This window comes from Bombina bombina, chromosome 6, assembly GCF_027579735.1.
Source record: "Bombina bombina isolate aBomBom1 chromosome 6, aBomBom1.pri, whole genome shotgun sequence".
Taxonomy (NCBI): Eukaryota; Metazoa; Chordata; class Amphibia; order Anura; family Bombinatoridae; genus Bombina; species Bombina bombina.
Window position 1 is genome coordinate 167,290,690 of NC_069504.1, and position 20,000 is coordinate 167,310,689.

The 20,000-nt window shown below is 36.7% G+C and overlaps 1 protein-coding gene across 3 annotated transcripts in view; it reads left to right on the forward strand.

Moving 5' to 3' along the window:
• The window catches only part of CADPS2 (calcium dependent secretion activator 2), a 1,413,577-nt gene that overhangs the window by 226,435 nt on the left and 1,167,142 nt on the right, over window positions 1-20,000 (forward strand). For all 3 annotated transcript variants that reach the window (XM_053716670.1, XM_053716668.1, XM_053716669.1), the window contains exon 2: window positions 262-375. In XM_053716670.1, coding sequence (XP_053572645.1) covers window positions 262-375 — 114 coding nt within the window. The remainder of the gene's footprint in view (window positions 1-261; window positions 376-20,000) is intronic.

Below are 20,000 nucleotides of genomic sequence, written 5' to 3' on the forward strand. Positions count from 1 at the left end.
GACCCTTTGCGACTATCGCATTATAACAGAAAACCTCTTTAAAAAATATCATAGAAAAAAATCAGGAAGAACCATATTTTTCCCAATATATCTGTTACTGTTTTTACTATGCATTTAGTAATACAATAGCCTAATTAGCTAGCGTTATCTCTCTATTTGGTACATAATTGTTAGTTCAACACTGGCATGAAGTAATTTTTTTATCTTTGTTTGTGTCTGGCATGAGTTTTATTCTGAACATTAAAATGTCTTCTTTTGTAGCTCAACAAGCAACAGTTACAGATAATAAGAGAGCGATTCAACTCATTCCTCGGTGGAGAAACTCAAATAGTGGCAGATGAAGCATTCTGCAATGCAGTTAGAAGCTACTATGAGGTACTGTATGTATAAAAAAAATAAAAAAAATTATATATATATATATATATATATATATATATATATACCGTTATCAAAAAATATGGTTTCAAAGGTGAATTGTATAACATTTGTCAATTACAGTAATTGTATTATATTTCTGATACTCAATTGATGTTTTATTCTCTTAAAATAAAGTCACACTAAATATTTTTTATCTGTACACCCGAAGAAATGTGTGACTTGTCCTTATCAACTGATGAGCAACTGATTACTGATTGGGCTTTGTTTAGGTAGCTGTAAAATGCAGCTTTTGACTCATATGAGTCTGTAACTTCAAAGGTTGTTGATGCTAAACATCCAGGATTCACTTTCCTGGGATGACTGACAAGTGCTACTCTCATGCGATTGGTTGAGCAAGAGCAGGGGGTGCGACTGCACATGCTAAATTCTGACAGCTGATACTGCATCAGAGGCCCCAAATGAAGACAGGCAGTTACCCTGCATGCAAACCTTGTGTATCACCTATGTACAATCATATGTTTCTTGGGTCTGTCATTTTAAACCTTATTACCTTTTATAAAATAAAAATAATTTAATGTGATTTATTGTTATGTCTTTGTATTGAGTTTAAAAGGATAGTCTAGTCAACATGAAACTTTCATGATTCAGATAGAGCATCCAATTTTAAGCAACTTTCTAATTTACTCCTATTTATCATTTTTTCTTCATTCTCTTAGTATCTTTATTTGAAAACGCTGTAATCCACAGCACCACTGTAAGTTTTCAATGCTTTATTGGAACATCTTTATCCCATGCAGGTACAAAGTAGGTAGGCAGCAACGTTTCGGGATGTTATCCCTTAATCATGCTAATGAGCCTCATCTGTTGAGGTACATTTATAGGCCTACATATTAACCCCATGTATAATGTTACAAAGTGAATTCTATCACTTAACACCACCACCTAGTGGTTACAAAAATTATTACAATGTTAAACACATAAACAAAGTTAAAAACAATATACAATATACCTATTCATATGTTGTTAAAATACATATAATTTTTATCAATACTTGATTTTTACAATGTAATTCATTATCTAAGGACTCTTGCAATTTTTTATAATATTTTGTAATACATAAGTATATATTACAGGAACACTTTAAAGTCCAGCTCTCTATTAATGCCTTTAGGAATTAGAGGATCCAATTTATATATCCAGTATGACTCCTTTTTGTTTTAATATGGTTTCCCTATTGCCCCCTCTTCTTAACTTATCCACTCCATCAATTATTTGCCACCTTAACTGACTTATATTGTGGCCTGCACTCAAAAAGTGACATGATACAGGGGCTTCTTGGTCCCCACATCTGATATTGGATCTGTGTTGACTCATCCTATCTCGTACCCTTCTGGTGGTCTCACCGATATAGATTTTGGAACATGGGCATTTAATGAGGTATACGGCATAGGATGAGTCACACGTATAGAAATTGTTAATGCTAATTTTTTTTCCTGTTTGGGGGTGTTGAAATTCTGTCCCTTTAATGACTGCACTACAGCTTGCACAGCCCAAACATGGAAAGGTTCCATAACTCTTTTTAGTTATGTATTTCTGTTTCTTCCTAGATCCTAAATCATTTCTAACTAGAATATCTCCCAGGTTTTGGACCCTGCGGTATGCCATCATTGGTGGATTTTTAAAGGATACAACATCCATATTACAATTTTTCAAAATATGCCAGTGTCTGGATATAATGTTTCTAATTTCTCTATTGATGGGGTTAAACTGTGTAATACACACTACCCTCTCGTCATTCTCTTTCTTAGAAACACTAATTCCTTTCTCCTCTGGTTCCTGAACCCTTTTAATCTCACTCTCAATCAATTTCACAGGGTATCCCGTTTGTATGAATTTATCCCCCATTTCTTGTAGTCTATTTTTGACTAGTGATTCTTCATTAACTATCCTTTTCACTCTTTTAAATTGACTACGTGGTAGGGAATTTTTTAAGGGTTCATTATGAAAGCTCTCATACCTTAGTAAAGTATTTCTGTCTGTTTCCTTTCGATGTAAATCAATCTTAAAATTACAAGTTTCCTTATCAATATGTATTACTGTGTCCAAGAATACCACCTTTTCTTCACTGAAGGTCAATGTGAATTTTAAGTTATTAACAGCCAAATTTAATTCATCAACAAATGCCAATAAGGTACCAACTTCACCCCACCACACGCCAAATATATCATCTATGAAGCGCCACCATGACGCTCCATGCTTAAGGAACAACTCATTTTCATATACAAATTTTTCTTCAACACGATTCATGAATATATTGGCGTATGCTGGGGCGACGTTGGACCCCATGGCTGTGCCTCTTATTTGGAGAAACCAATCGTCTTGAAATAGGAAATAGTTGTTATATAATACCATTCTTAACAAACTCTCAAAGAACAGTATTTGAGCCTCATTATATAATGTAGAATTTCTAAGTGCCAAAATGCATGCACCTATGCCACTTTCATGATTAATTACCGTATATAGACTACTTACATCAAGTGTATACAAAATACATTTTGCTTTACCCAATGGTAAACCTTTTAATTTTTCAATGAAGTCATTTGTATCTTTAATGTATGATGTTATTTTCTGTACCTCTGGCTGCAAAATTCTATCCAGATAAGTAGCTATATTAGTAAAAACTGACTCTATTCCTGCCACAATTGGCCGCCCAGGGGGTTGTGATAGATTTTTATGTACTTTTGGGACTGTATAAAAGATTGGCGTTTTATGCCAATCCACATATAGATATTCACTTAATTTTTTATCTATAATGCCAATCTTAGATGCCCAGTTTAACACTCTTTTTATTTCTGCCTGTATTTTAATCACTGGGTTACTCTGTAATGGCTTATAAGTATTAACATCTCCCAATTGTTGTTTAATTTCTGTGACATAATAGTTGGTATCTAAAACTACGGTGGCTCCCCCCTTGTCGGCTCTCCTTATCAATATATCCTTTTCTTTAAGTGTATCTATCGCTTTTTTCTGTAATGCTGTTAAATTAGGTTTATATCTCTTGGTTTTTTTTTAATTAATGCTGTTATAATTAGCCTTTAATTTCATCACATCACATTTAACCAATTCAATGTAAGTTTCCACACTATTATTACCCTGGGTTGGTATGTAAGTACTTTTCTTATATAAACCAGTAGATTTTAAAGTTAGCATATTTCCTCTAGGTGTAACAGTGTTATTAATCATTCGTGGACTCTCATTAAACATGCATTTTAATCTTAGTGTCCGAAAAAATCTGTATAGGTCTTTCTCTAATTCAAAAAAATTAATGTCTTTTACCGGACAAAATGACAATCCTTTCTCTAATGTCTCGTACTCACTATCTTGTAGAGTCTTACTTGAGATATTAATCACTGTGGGCTCTTCTTTTTCGCCTTGTTGGCTTTCCTCCTCGGCTGGTATCTGCAGTCTTTCTCCATGCCGCTTGTGTTTGCGGCCACCTCTGTGGCGCTTCCTGATGACGTCAGCGATTCGTCGCTCGACTCTAAAAAACTTTGCCCATCCGACGATTCAGTGCTGCTGGCTCTGTTTCCACCATCTTTGAACTTCTCTTTGCCTTGATTTCGATTGGCCCTCTGTGTTTTACCGGCCCCTCTTCTCCTCCAATGTGTAGGCTCACATCTCCATCTATAGACATGCCCCTGGAGGTAATCCATTTCGTCTCGCTGGAATTTTAACCTCTTCTGTTCCTGGAGCTCTTTCTTCAAGGTATTAATTTTATCATCAACCTCCTTTATTTTTTTATCAAAATCATCCAATGCCAGCATTTGTTGTAAGTCCTCTTTTTTCTTATCTACTTCCAGCTGTTGTTTGTCAATCTCTTGTTGCAATGACTCCACTGTTAGTACAATAATATCGTAAGAACATTTATTTAATATTGCCTCAAACTTCTCGCAATATTGTGGATTGTCCTTAAAGGGACAGTATACTGTAAAATAGTTTTTCCCTTAATGTGTTTACAATTGCTTTTTTTACCAACTGCAGAGTATAAAATGTATGAAAATTAGCTTTTTAAGGCTTATTTGTGTATATTAAAGCTCTGATTTTGTGTTTTGAAGCCACAGCCTAATAAAATAGGTTGAGCTTGTAGGTATAATCAGATCTCATTACTGTATCACATTGTGCACATATACCTGCTTCTTTATCTTATATCTGTCCTTAAAACAATCACCAGTACTTTGAGAGAACAATGTAAAATCAACATTTTATTACCTTATCTCTGCTTTATCACACTGGGAGTGTAATTTCTTCTGCTGGCTATGTTTATAAAGCTTATCTATAGCTGGTACGCGCGGCCACAAACTTTCAGAATAGGTGGGGATAGCACATGCTAAATTAACAATTTCAAATGCCAATATAAGGGTAAAGGAGCTACTTGTAAACAATTTAATACACTGCAGCAGGTAAAGTGGATCATTGGGAACAAATTAAAGGGGAGAAATTTTTTGAGTAAACTGTCCCTTTAAGTAGAGTAGGTTGTGTAGACATGCGTAATCCTCTTGGGATCCTTTTCACCCTAAAGTATTCAGCAAGGGTAATCGCATGTAGTTCCCATATCATATTTTTTTCTTATATTCTTGTCCGCTTTTTTCTTTTGGGGCTTCTTTGAGAAAATCCCTAGACCCACGAATGAGAGTGGTAATCCTGGCCGCATCAACGTCTGAATAGGTAAAGGTCTTTGTACCATCCACTTTGGGTATTGCATCCATAATATCCGGACACAACAATTACCTGGAGCAGGTAAACACCATAGACAGTCTGTTATATCACAGAATACACACGAACAGTGTACAGCTCCACAGTATCACAGGTGCAAGTGGTAAGAGGGACTGTCAACCTCAATAATATGTAGAAAAATTAGAAAATCCACAGCACCACTATAAGTTTTCAATGCTTTATTGGAACATCTTTATCCCATGCAGGTACAAAGTAGGTAGGCAGCAACGTTTTGAGATGTTATCCCTTAATCATGCTAATGAGCCTCATCTGTTGAGGTACATTTATAGGCCTACATATTAACCCCATGTATAATGTTACAAAGTGAATTCTATCACTTAACACCACCACCTAGTGGTTACAAAAATTATTACAATGTTAAACACATAAACAAAGTTAAAAACAATATACAATATACCTATTCATATGTTGTTAAAATACATATAATTTTTATCAATATTCTAGTTAGAAATGATTTAGGATCTAGGAAGAAACAGAAATACATAACTAAAAAGAGTTATGGAACCTTTCCATGTTTGGGCTGTGCAAGCTGTAGTGCAGTCATTAAAGGGACAGAATTTCAACACCCCCAAACAGGAATTTTTTTTAGCATTAACAATTTCTATACGTGTGACTCATCCTATGTCGTATCCCTCATTAAATGCCCATGTTCCAAAATCTATATCGGTGAGACCACCAGAAGGGTACGAGATAGGATGAGTCAACACAGATCCAATATCAGATGTGGGGACCAAGAAGCCCCTGTATCATGTCACTTTTTGAGTGCAGGCCACAATATAAGTCAGTTAAGGTGGCAAATAATTGATGGAGTGGATAAGTTAAGAAGAGGGGGCAATAGGGAAACCATATTAAAACAAAAGGAGTCATACTGGATATATAAATTGGATGCTCTAATTCCTAAAGGCATTAATAGAGAGCTGGACTTTAAAGTGTTCCTGTAAAATATACTTATGTATTACAAAATATTATAAAAAATTGCAAGAGTCCTTAGATAATGAATTACATTGTAAAAATCAAGTATTGATAAAAATTATATGTATTTTAACAACATATGAATAGGTATATTGTATATTGTTTTTAACTTTGTTTATGTGTTTAACATTGTAATAATTTTTGTAACCACTAGGTGGTGGTGTTAAGTGATAGAATTCACTTTGTAACATTATACATGGGGTTAATATGTAGGCCTATAAATGTACCTCAACAGATGAGGCTCATTAGCATGATTAAGGGATAACATCCCGAAACGTTGCTGCCTACCTACTTTGTACCTGCATGGGATAAAGATGTTCCAATAAAGCATTGAAAACTTACAGTGGTGCTGTGGATTTTCTAATTTTTCTACATATTATTGACGTTGACAGTCCCTCTTACCACTTGCACCTGTGATACTGTGGAGCTGTACACTGTTCGTGTGTATTCTGTGAAAAAGCTGTAATGTAATCTTAGGAGCCGGCCCAATTTGGTTCAGCACCTGGGTAACACTTGCTGATTGGTATCTAAATGTAGCCACCAATCAGCAAGTGCTACCCAGGTTCTGAACCAAAAAAGGGCTGGCTTCTAAGCTTATATTCCAGCTTTTTCAAATAAAGATACCAAGAAAAATTAGAAAGTCGCTTAAAATTGCCTGCTTTATCTGAATCCTGAAAGTTACTAGACTATCCCTTTAATGTCTTTTTAAAAATAATGACATTTGATTTGCAGGTCACTTAAAGGGCCATGATACCCAAATGTTGAAACACTTTAAAGTGTTGCAGCATAGCTGTAAAAAGCTGATTAGAAAATATCACCTGAACATCTCTATGTAAAAAAGAAAGATATTTTAAGTATTCATACCCTATTGTAAATTACTTTAATCAGCAAATCAGTATGCCTGTCCCAGAACTTGCAAGGGAGTGATTCTGATGCACACTCATGTTATTTCCCTATTCAGTTTAAGGAAGTTTACTATGAAATCTCATGAGAGTTAAGTGAAATCTCATGAGATCACAGTAAAATAGTTCATGACCTCAGCACTAGTGATGCTGATTGGCTGCAGTTCATTTCTTCATTTTTTTTTACCTGCAGCTGGGAGCAGCTAAAGTATATCTTTTTACACAGGACTTACTCTGGTGAGCAGAGGAAGTTGTGAGGTAAAATATCTTCCTTTTTTACACAGAGATGCTTAGGTGATATTTTCTGTCAGCTTTTTACTGTTATGCATCACTTTCAAGTGATTATGCATATTAGTATTATGTCCCTTTAAGTACAATTAGCATTATTATTGTCACTTTATGCCTGTATTCTAGGTATGAAACTATCATGAAGGGAAAACAGGGGCATAGGAATCAGGACACAGCCCAGCTCACTTTTTAACAAGTTGAGCACCTACCTTTTGGCGAATTTTGACACATATAAATGATTTAAAAAAAAAAAAAATCATGCTTTATTATTGTACTTGATTTATGCTGGTTCTAAAACCATTTAATAGCATTGCGTCTCCAACTTCTATGGGACACTCAATCAAAATTAAACTTTCATTATTCAGATAGAGCATGCCATTTTAAACAACTTTCCAATTTACTTCCATTAACTAAATGTGCACAGTATTTTTATATTTAAACTTTTTGGAGTCACCAGCTCCTACTGAGCATGTGCAAGAATAAGTGTGTATGCATTTGTGAATGGCTGATGGCTGTCACATGGTATGTGTATGCATTTGTTATTGGCTTATGGCTGTCACATGGTACAGGGGGAGTGGAAAAAGATAAAACTTTTAAAATTGTCAGAAAAGAAATCTACTACTCATTTGAAGTTCAGACTAAGTGCTATTGCATTGTCTTGTTATCTTGCATTTGTTGATTATGCAAATCTACTGTGTTGACTGGTCCTTTATGTCCACACTGATGTTTCTGTTTAGTACACTGCTCACACATAATGTGTGGTCAGGAAGATTTGAGAAGGAAATTCAGACTCAGACACAGATGATGGTTAATGTGTAAATATTTCAATTACTAACTACTGTTTATGTGTTGGAATAGAGAATGCCTCTATATTTCATTCTGGAACACCAATGTTTAAAAGGACAGTCTAGTGAAAATTAAACTTTCCAATTTACGCTTATCATCAAATTTGCTTTGTTCTCTTGGCATTCTTTGTTAAAAGCTAAACCTAGGTAGGCTCATTTGCTAATTTATAAGCCCTTGAAGGCCGCCTCTTCTCTTGGTGCATTTTGACAGTTGTTCCCAGTTAGAAAGTGCTAGTTCATGTGTGCCATAAAGATATCATTGTGCTAACTCCAGTGGAGTTATTTATGATTCAGCACTGATTGGCTAAAATGCAAGTCTGTCAAAAGAACTAAGATAAGGGGACAGTCTGCAGAGGCTTGGATACAAGGTAATCACAGAGGTAAAAGTTTAATATAAACCTGTTGGTTATGCAAAACTGGGGAATGGGTAATAAAGGGATTATCTATCTTTTTAAACAAGAACAATTCTGAAGTAGACTGTCCCTTTAACTACAGTTGGCTAATTTGATATTTCTATGTTCTAATTAGGGTGTACAGTGAACTGACATTTCAGCAGCCTACAGCTGGTACGTGAATGCTGGAGGTTAGGAGAAATAACAGCATGCTGTCTTCTATTGTCTCTGTATCTCAGCAGCATCTGAACATAACACCTTCAGAATATCACTTCAAAGTGCATGCACTGTTTTGAATCAACCAAATCTGGCAGTACAATCAAATTACAGGACCATAGGTTTTTATGTTTAGAAACTTACAGTAATGTTACGTAAATTAACAAAAATATAGGTTGTCTCTAAAAAAATGTAATTGATGCTGTAAATCATACATTTTAATTAACGGGACCTAAAACCCAACATTTGTCATTCATGATTTAGAAAGAGCATACAATTTTAAACAACTTTGCAATGTACTTCTGTTATCAAAATGTCCTTGTTTTCTTGGTATCCTTCTTTGAAAATCAGGAAGACAAGCTCAGGAGTGAGCACAATGGCTAAACATAAGCAAAGATAAGGGATGGGGGTAGTGGGTATGATATGTGCAGTTGATGGGTGGGATCAGAAGTGGCAAGTGACATTTTGGCCTGGCTAGTAGCTTTAGCGCTTCAACTTTTGAGCCATATATATATAATTAAGAAGTCTTTGGAGCACAAAATAACATTGGTATTTAGGGGTTAAAAGGGCATAGAAGGACCTATTTTTTCCCCAGTGACTTTTAAAACCATTTTTATGCAAAATAACAAATGTAAGTTTAAAAAAAAAAAAAAGAATAATAATAATAAAATTCACACCATAGACAACCTGTTTTCTTTTTTTCTGCAAACCAGGATTTGATTCTCAGTATCTTAAATTAAAGATATATCTATCTATCTATAGGGTACTTGTAAAGCGCAAACTAATCACCCGTGAGGGTCTCAAGGCGCTATGGGAGGGGGGGAGAGGGGGGCTAAGGGAAGACGATTCAGTCGAAGATCCAGGTCTTGAGGTGTCATATCATTACCCCTCTAGTAGCTTATATGTGGTAATATCTGTCCCTTTAAGGTTTACTCAGAGACATATCAGATCTTCTATAAAAGGAGGGACTAGAGCACTGCTCAGGTGCTTGATAATTGCAAATGTATGGGTAAAGCAGACTTACTGCAACTTTTACCTATTTCCTAAATTCAACAAGATTGGATAAACTCTTTTCAGATAAACGATATCCTTACCAAATTCGTTCTATTCATTCTACTATAATCTGAAACCATTCAACAAACTACTAAAGGTTTCACATTCAGTTCGCCTCTCACACCAAAGGATTTTCACAGCACTCTGACGTCATCTCTAATCCAGCGTGTGTACACGGAAGTCAGAACACGCTGTCTGCAGGGACGCCGAACACGGAGTGTTACCTCCGCTAACGGATCAACATCTCAGCTCCTCTCAACTATACCGGACCTGTTCCCAACTTTCCTTGCCTTAACGATTTATACGCAAGTATTTAGCATAAGAGACTGCCTTAAAACATTTGTATATAAACTTCTAATAAGAATAACTACAAGTTTGAATGCCTAACTGAATTACTTACTACAGTGTTTTCCTGTCATATTAATACCTGCTATAACCTACAATTATACTGAAGAAACTGTTTACTACTGTGTTTGCCTGTCACATTAACTCTCTAATACAAGTTGAACTCAATCAGAGACTTAAACTAGCGCTTAACCATTGAAGTGATATATAAAGTCCAGGTATACATCATCATTAATACCTGTGACTACAAGCTCACTTTCCATCTCATTACTTGTTCATGTTATTCCTAAGAGGTATCAGTTTTCACTCACCATTGATAACTGCATAAATAGGAATAACTACACACATAATATTTGTTTATCCATAAGTGTTTATTAGGGATATTGCATGAGGTCCTTCCTGAAGTTTGTAAGGGAGGTAGATTGTCTGAGGTGCAACGGAAGGGAGTTCCATGACCTTGCTGCTATATAGGAGAAGGATTTTTCTCCAGCTGTTTTTTTCTTGATGCAGGGGATGACTGCGAGTGCTTGGTCGGCAGAGCGGAGTTGTCTGGAGGGGGTGTAGAAATTGACACGGTGGTTGATGTATTCAGGACCGATGTTGTGGAGGGCCTTGAATGCATGGGTTAGGAGCTTAAAGGTGATTTTCTTGTTGATGGGGAGCCAGTGTAGGTTCCTTAGGTGTTCAGTATGTGGTTTTGGCGAGGGATGTCGAGGATGAGTCTGGCCGAGGTGTTCTGGATGCGTTGGAGTCATTTCTGGAGCTTGATGGTGGACCCGGCATAGAGTGCATTGTCGTAGTCCAGTCGACTACTGACGAGGGCGTGGATGAGATATTTTCTAGTTTCGGTGGGGATCCACTTGAAGATTTTTTGCAGTAGGTGGAGTATGTGAAAACAAGTCGAAGAGACAGTATTGACTTGGCGGTCCATGGAAAGTGATGAGTCGAGGATGACGCCTAGATTTCGTGCATGGTGTGTTGGAGTTGGAGGGTGTCCGAGGGCTGTGGGCCACCAGGAGTCATCCCATGCAGATTTGGTGGGTCCGAGGAGGAGGATTTCGGTCTTGTCAGTGTTGAGTTTGAGACGGTTGTTGTTCATCCAGGTGGCGAATGCTGTAAGTCCTTTGTGGACGTTTTTCTTGGCGGTGGCAGGGTCTTGGGTGAGTGAGATGATTAACTGGGTGTCGTCGGCGTAGGAGACGATGTTGAGGTTACGAGATGATTCTTGTAACCTCTTAATGTAGATGTTGCTGTCAGGTTGTAATACAGGACTATTACATTGCTTATTTCTTTCATAAGTTGGTGTGAATCCACAAGCCATTATATGTGGTATGTGTCCACTAGGTGGAGGGAAAACACCCAACATAACAGAACTTTTAATCCCTCCCACTTTCCCATTATCACTCAGCCTCCAGCAAGTAGTGAACTTGAAGTGCTGATCTTCATATCTTTTAGCAGGGGTTCTTAAATTTGAGACTCATTTACTCCTCAACAAGCTGACATCCACAAAGAGAGATTCTGATCAGACCAGATATACTGCGCAATATCATCAAGCAGTCAATAGAATTGAAATCCTCCCTTTATGTCAACGTCATCAACTATGAGAGAGCATTTGATAGAGTGGACAGAGACACACATTGGAAACTCCTCCGCCACTACGGTGTGCCAGATAAATTTGTAATGTTCATTAGGAACTCTTATGAGGGAATGACCTGCTAGGAGAACCGTGGAGAACAACTCATGGAAGCTTTCCAAGTGAGGACTGGAGTCTGACAGGCTTGTTTGCTGTCACCTTTTATTTTCCTGCTGGCTATAGACTGGATTGTGAATGCATCAAGAACAGGGAGAAGAAATGGTATCCAGTGGACACCTTTAACACAGTTCAATGACCTGAACTTTGCAGATGATCTAGCCCTACTCTCCCATACCCACGAGGAGTGTCATAGACAAGCAGGATGGCACAGACACCAATGTCAAGGCAAGAATCGGCAAATCAAGTGCTGTGTTCATCCAGCTAAGATCTGGAGCTCCAAAGACCTAACTTAGCAAACCAAGATCAGGCTGTTTAACACCAATGTAAAATCGGTACTTCTGTATGGAGGAAAAACTTGGAGGACACCAGTGACCACTACCAACAAATTTCAGACCCTCCACAAGCCCACATCAAACATCACCAGGCAAGCCCTGACCTGGAACCCTCAAGGAAAAAGTGGAAGGCCAAGAAACACCTTGCACCAAGATCTTGAGGCTGACGCAAGGAGATGGGCTACACCTGGAGTCAGATCAAAAGAAAAGCCCAAGACAGAGATGGCTGGAGAGTCCTGGTTGACTGCCTATATCCCAGGAGGGGTTGCAGGTATAAGTAAGTAATTTGCTCCTCAGAGAACCTACAAACAAGGCAGAGGTTTAACCAGGCAGTGGAAATCTTTTCCCAGTATAAAGATGCCATCAAGCCCCCAAGTGAAATGTTGGAAGGCCTGAAAATCCCCTGGTCCTTAGTGTGTTGCTCCTTACATACTCTTGGCACTGTGCTTGCACTGTCTCTGATGGGCCTGTCTACTGGAAGCAAACTTTAGCAGATAAAGCCTATTAGCATGATTGTGAACACATGTTTCTCATAGCCTGGGGACATAATTAAATACACCATTTAACACTATACAGTTTTCAGATATTTTTGGGCACTTTTAAAAAAGTTCACAAAATTGGGTCACATTCTCTTGAAATGTACCTCTTTCAGCTATTGCAAAAAAGCAAAGCAACAGTCCTAATATTCAACAGGCTGTCAGATGATCAGGAACATTTTTAGGTTTGTGAGGAATGACTTGCTTATTTTCAGGGATAATCTGCTCTGCCAACCTCGGGTATTCAATTTTTTGTGCCAAAATTACACACTTTCACTTTCCTTCCCTTTGCTGACATTCTGTCAGGGTACCATGAACCATACAGACTTGAAATGCTAAATCAATCACACCTTTTATTAAAGAATAACAAAAAATTATAACTAGTCCAAAAGACAAATGACAAGCCAGAAGTCAAAGCCAGAGCGGGTAGTAAGATAAGCCGAGGTCAGGAACACGAAGATCAACGAAGTCAGGAACAAGACAGGGATCAGGGACTAGAAGGTATGTAAATGAAGCTAGGTTATGATGTTGTTCTCCAGTTTGACCATAAGAGGGAGCCTGGGTGTAGTGAGCAGCGTTACACGCTCTGCTTCAGGCAAGGAAAAAACAGAGGTGAGTCTGAACTGGCAGCCATGACAGAAAGCTGCAAACAACAAGTAAAGTCACAGTGAACCCTGATACATGCTCTTAATATTCCTTTGGACATTAGGAGTAGTAAGCACCTTTTAAAAAGACATTTGTTACTTCTTTAAGGGGACAGTTTACTAAAAAAAAATGTTCCCACTTTACCTGCTGGGGTGTATTAAATTGTTTAAAAGTATTTCCATTACTCCTATATAGGCATTTGAAATAGTTGATTTAGCCTGTGGTATCCCCACCTATCCTGAAATTTTTTGGCCTTAAGGCCAAGCTGCGTAAATACAGCCAGCAGACGAAATTACTCTCCCAGTGGGTTATAGAAGAGATAAGTTAATAAAATGTTAATTTTCCATTGTCCTCTCCAAGTATTGGTGATTGGTTTACGGACAGATGTAATACAAATAAGCATGTATATGCACACAATGTGATAAATTAATGAAATCCGATTATATCTACAAGCTCTAACCATTTAATTAGGCTGTGGCCTCAAAACACAAAATCAGCTATTTGATGTACACAAACCTTAAAAAGCAAAGCTCATACATTTTATACTCTGTAGCTGGTAAAAAAAAGTAATTGGAAACCCATTAAGGGAAAAACTATTTTATAGTATACTGTCCCTTTAAAAGACGTTACACAGTTTTTATGATTCCCTTCTAGGTACTTCAGTATTACATTTTGCCAACTATTCTGTGTTTCCCTGACTGGTTAATCCTTTCCGTGCCTCCTAAACTGTATTTCTGTGCTGCTATCTACCTTTCAATACTTGCCTTTATTTACTGTATATTATCTACTATGGAGCAGACTGCTCACTTATCATGACATCATGCTGACCCTTTCTAAGGTCACTCTACTTATAATTTAACAATTTCTCAAGAAAGTTTGCTATGTAAAGATGCAAAGATGCATGTGTAGGTGCCCCCCTTCACTGAGTCTATTTCTAATGCTTGTCCGGGTCATGCAGCATTGCATTTGCAGCAGAGTACACAGGGATTTACTACCCAACAGGGTTGTATTCAAGATACCGCTACTGCCCTACCACTAACCTGAAGCAATATATTCACTCTGCAATCTCAGAACTCATGGCTGTCATGCCTCTGACAGTTTGCAAACACATGCAAAGTGCAGGAGAGCACTCTAGGCTTATTTGGACTATCCCTAGGGATCATCATCAAACCACCTAGTTACTGTTCCCCCTGCTGATGAAATAGCAGAAAAAGCCTCTTTTAATTTCAGGTTGGAGCGCACACATGCTCTTTTTAGTTAACTTTCTATTGTTTCAAAGATAAAAGGAAATTTCTGGCCCAATTTGGATCTCAAAACTCTGAAGAAATTCTGAAAAAGAAGTTCTGACTTTCAAAATAGAGGCTATTTACACTATACTTGCTTTAGTGTTGAAGGGTCAATTTGTCTACCATAGGCTTAAAAGATACCTATTTGCATATCACTATTCAGAGGGACAAAGAAGACAGCTAAAAGCAAATAAGATGCAATCATATCATACATAAAAAGATTCACAAAAAAGTAATCACTTTAATAATTTAAATATTAAAGTGATTACTTTTCTTGTGATCATATCATACATACAAAGAATCATATCATATTTTCTTTTAGCTTAATAGCACTGGGCTCTTTGTGTGTATTCTTTTGTCCATTTGTGTATATTGTTTTTGTGATACAAAAGATTTGACTTTCTAAACAGGCATGAACAATTTGTGGCACTTTGGTCTGGTTTGGTCTGGCAACAGCATTAATTATCTTCACAAAGGTTCTCGGAGATGTTTTGTTGGTAGTGAGAGCTCAGGAGATAGCGGTAACACTTTTTTTTTTTAAATATATTTTTATTGAGGTTTATAAAGTAAATACAGAACAGAAAAAAAGAAGATCATAGTTACACAATATTCATAAATAAAGTAACATATTGTTATGGTTTTGGTAATGACTGTCCCATATCTTGCAAGCTGAACATAAAGGCATCACGTGTTTAACAAAATCAGCATATTAATAAATGCATTCCAATAATACACATCTTGTATATTATAGCAAGGAAAAAGAACAAAAAATACTTCAGCAATCCTGAACAAGAATAACAGAAATAAATCCAATTACAGATACACATAAATAAAAAGGACTAAACCTTGTTTTTATAGTAAGAGATCCCAGACAAAGTTCACAACATAAATTTGTTAGTTTGTAGAACTAGGCAATGAAAAAAAAAAAAAATGAAATTGGACCATTCTCCTCTCTCCCTCCCCCCCCCCCCTCTTTAGGCATGCAGACTAGTTAAGTCTCCTCTTAATATAGCCTCCTCTAAGTAGATCAAGCCTCGAAAAGGGAACATTATTTGGACTTGAATTTCCTTAGGCAAGGAACTAATTAATGGCATACATTTAGAGAAAAAGAGTCAGTAGCTATGCCATATTGGTCAAGAGTCATCATTTGTAGTGATTGCTTAAACTCAGCCAATTGTGGACTTTTCTTAGAAATCCATTGTTTCAAGATCAGGTTTCTGCCTGTTAGAATTGCAATATTCAAAAAGTTATTAATTAATTTATTTGAGTTGTTAGACAATAAGAATATATGCTCATCTTGTTTCTTGAATGACCGTTAACACTATCTTTTAAACCAAAAATTGATTTTATTGCAGAATTTTTGGATTTTGGGGCATTTCCAAAAACAATTATATATGTCTGCCGCAGGGAGCTTGCTTCAAGAACCTGATGATTTTTTATCCCATTTAGACTTCATGTAAGGTGTAATGTACATTTTATTCATTATTTTCATTTGTGATTCTCTCCATGCTATGGAGATAGTGGTTTTGTCCACTAATGTGAAGCTTTTTTGAATTGCTTCTTCTTGGGGGGTTATACATCTAAACTGCCAATTATTAGAGATTCTAGGTAGATTCTAATGACCCTGATACTTTTTAATATTTTTGTAAATGTTTTTGTAAAGCTTTTTCCAGCTTTGTAAAGGTTAATAATAGGATCCATTAGATCCCAGGCCTGACTATTAGAATAATCTCTAACCAGTTCCATGAAGTAATGGCGTATTTGTAAATAAGCAAGAAATTCCTTATTGGTTATGTTAAATTCCCTTTTAAGATCATTAAAAGATTTACATCTTGCAACATTATCTTGCAGTTGAGACATGTATACCAGACCTTTCTCATCCCAGCTTTTAAAAATTCTAGAATTTAGGGCATAAGGAAACTCCAAATTCCCAACCATAGGCAAAAATTTAGAGAAGCAGGAGTCGATCCCCAGGCACCTACATATTTTCTACCATGCCAGAATAATATTTTTGTACTAAGTGTATTTAAAAAAAATTCTGGTAAGTTACTCTTTTTGAGGTGCAATAATAAGATTTAGTTGATAATAATCTGAATCTGTGATCCAATCAAGAGCAAACTTCCCTATACAGACCCAGTTATACACTTCTAAATCAGGAAGAGCTAGCCCACCTTTGTCTATAGGAGATGTCAGCCTATTTAAAGCCAGCGCTGTCCTCTTTTTATTCTATAAGAACTCTAGACAGAACTATCTATAAAATGCATGAGATAAATAAAGGAATACTTTGCATTAAATGAATGATTTTAGGAAATATCATAATTTTTATCAGGTTCATCTTACCCAACAGGGAGAGAGGAAATTTTGACCAGTTAAGCAAGTCTTTTTTTTTTTTATTTCAGCCCACAATGATACATAATTCTGAGTGTGCTATTCAATTTGATTCCTGCTTATTTTGATTCCCAAATATCTAATATAATTACTCACTTTTGTAAAAGGAGTCTTTTGTAAGCTATCCTTATGCTTATATAGCCATAATATTTCAGATTTGCTACGGTTGACCTTGCACCGAGAAAAGGAACTGAAATCATCCATAATTTGCAGAAAAGTTGGAATATTTTTTTTTAATCTTTGAGAAGAATCAGTCATCTGCGTACAAGGCCAGCCCGACCTTAATATGTCCTATTTGTATCCCTTCTAGATCTTTTCTAAGCAATATGGCTAAGGGTTCCATTGCAAGATTGAATAAATATGGTGAAAGAGGGCATCCCTGTCTAGTAAAATAGACCCATCCCTGTCTAGTAAAATAGAAGCTTGAGAGTTATTAAAGATCAGTTGAACAAAATTTTAGAAGGATCCATTAGGGCCGAATTTTCCTAAAGTGAAAATTGAAATGATCCCATGTAACCGTATTGAATGCTTTTTACGCATCTATAGCTAAAATGGCGAAATCTGATGATGATTATTGTGAAATTCTGTCCAACGTTCTTTTAGCCAACTTTTAAAATGGGGGTTAGGAGAAAGATATCTAGGATAAAAAAATCTCCCAATATTATTAATGTTGTGCGCCCTTATATATAGCTCAAGCAATATGATTGCATGGTCTGACAGAGTCATTTCCTTAATATCAGTTTTAGAATTTAAACCAAAAATTTTTTAATTCACAAAAAATGCATCAAGTCTAGACATTGTCTGGTGTGATTTAGATTTGCATGTAAATATCTTAGTGTCTGGATTTTGAACCCTCCAAATATCCTTTAAACCTAAGGTGGAGCTGAAGTTTCTAAGAAGGTTTGCTTCATATTTGCTATTTCGGTTTAGGGATGGTTTAAGCCTATCTAAAGCTGGAAACAAGACTGCATTAAAATCCCCTGCAACCACTAAATTCTCAGAACAGAACTGCAATAATTTAATCTAGAGGTTATCCCAAAAGGTTTTATCATATATTCCTCAGATTTGACTTTCTAAACAGGCATGAACAATTTGTGGCACTTTGGTCTGGTTTAGTCTGGCAACAGCATCAAGCATCTTCACAAAGGTTCTTGGAGATCTTTTGTTGCTAGTGAGAGCTCACAAGATAGCAGTAACTCCTTACCTATATGACATTCTGGTACAGGCTACTTCTCTCCAGATTTCACAGGAACATATTAACAAACTTCTTTAGTTTCTTTATATTCATGGCTGGAAGAGCTCTCTAATTCCTCAACCTTTGTATCTGAGAATTGGAATGGAGATTACAAAAATCTGTTTCAGAAGATTTATTTAGCCTTCAATACAAGACAATCTCTAACTTAATGGTAAACTCACCTATGTCTGGTTCAGGAGGTCTACTTTCTTTGTTCAAATTGGGTGATGATCATCAAGGATGCTAGACTGTCTGTCTGGTTGGGGTGCAGGAAGTTTGGACTCCTTGGGAGGTGAGGTTACCTCTTGGAACTCTGCTCAGTCCTCATGGCTCTGAAGAATTGTCCCTTATTAAAGGTACATAAAACCCAAATAGTTTTTTTTCATGGTTCCTAAAAAACATGCAATTTTATCCAACTTTCTAAATTACTTCTATTATCAAATTTTCTTTATTATCTTGATATCTTTAGTTTAAAAATAGGGATGTAAGCTCAGGTGCATGCAAGTAGAAAAGGAATATGGCAGTGCTGTATTCCCTCAGGGATATATAGTGATACTGCTTCACTCCTCTACTACTTCTTGAAACATGTACCCTATTTTCTGGCTGTACTGCACTATGTTGGCTCTCCGTTCCTGAGGTTACATGTTTCAAGAAGTAGCAGTGGAGAGAAGCCGGATTGATATGTATCCCTGAGGGAATACAGCACCTCCATATTCCCTTTCTGCTGGTTTAAAATGTTCAGAATCCGAGAGACACCGGGGCTGGCTGGGTTTTCCCTCAAAAGGAAAGTTTTGTTTATTACAGCATTTATTATTTTTACAATATTTTGAACTAGTGTATAAGCCTGTATTTTTGTATTTTCTCTCCGGTGTGTGCACGTGTTTGGAGCATTATGTGCAACAGTTTTGCAAGAATGTAGTGCTCCAGACACTTACGTAGGTATCTCTTCAACAAAGAATAACATGGAACAAAGCAAATTTCATAATAGAAGTTAACTGGAAATATTTTTAAAATCGTAGACTCTGTCTGAATCATAAAAGAACATCTTTGGATTTCATATAATTTTAAGTCATTTTTGAGATTTCAATCAGTGTCACTGTAGTGGCTTACATCAATTACCAATGCAGTACTCAAAGTTAATTAGCAATGAAAGAAGACCATCATTTCATGATACCAGCAATCCACATTCTCCTTGCTAATGGTCCCTGAATCAGGAGGTATTCAACCAGATTGAGAATCACTAGGATTTACCAGTGGAACAAATAAAGGGGACTTTGAGTCATTAAGTATAAAATACTTCATGCTGAAAGTTCCATTATTTGTTTGAAGTGTTCGCCACACTGTGCTCCTATAGCCCACGGCAGAATGCTATTTTGTGAGAGATGACGTTTCCACCTCTTAGCCGATAGCCGTGCAGGCAAGCTGGCACCAAGCACGAGAGGAAAAAAAAAAAGGTGGTCAGGTGTGTAGAACACAGATTCAATAAGGAGAGAGGTTTCTCACTTCAGACACTTGCTTTAACCCAAGTGGAGGCCTGTGAGAATGTGAAGCAAAAAAACTAACTGAGTGATCAAATGTGTCTGTGTAAAACACAGACCCACAAAAGTGAGTGACTAAAGCAGGGGGCTAAAGTGAGAAATA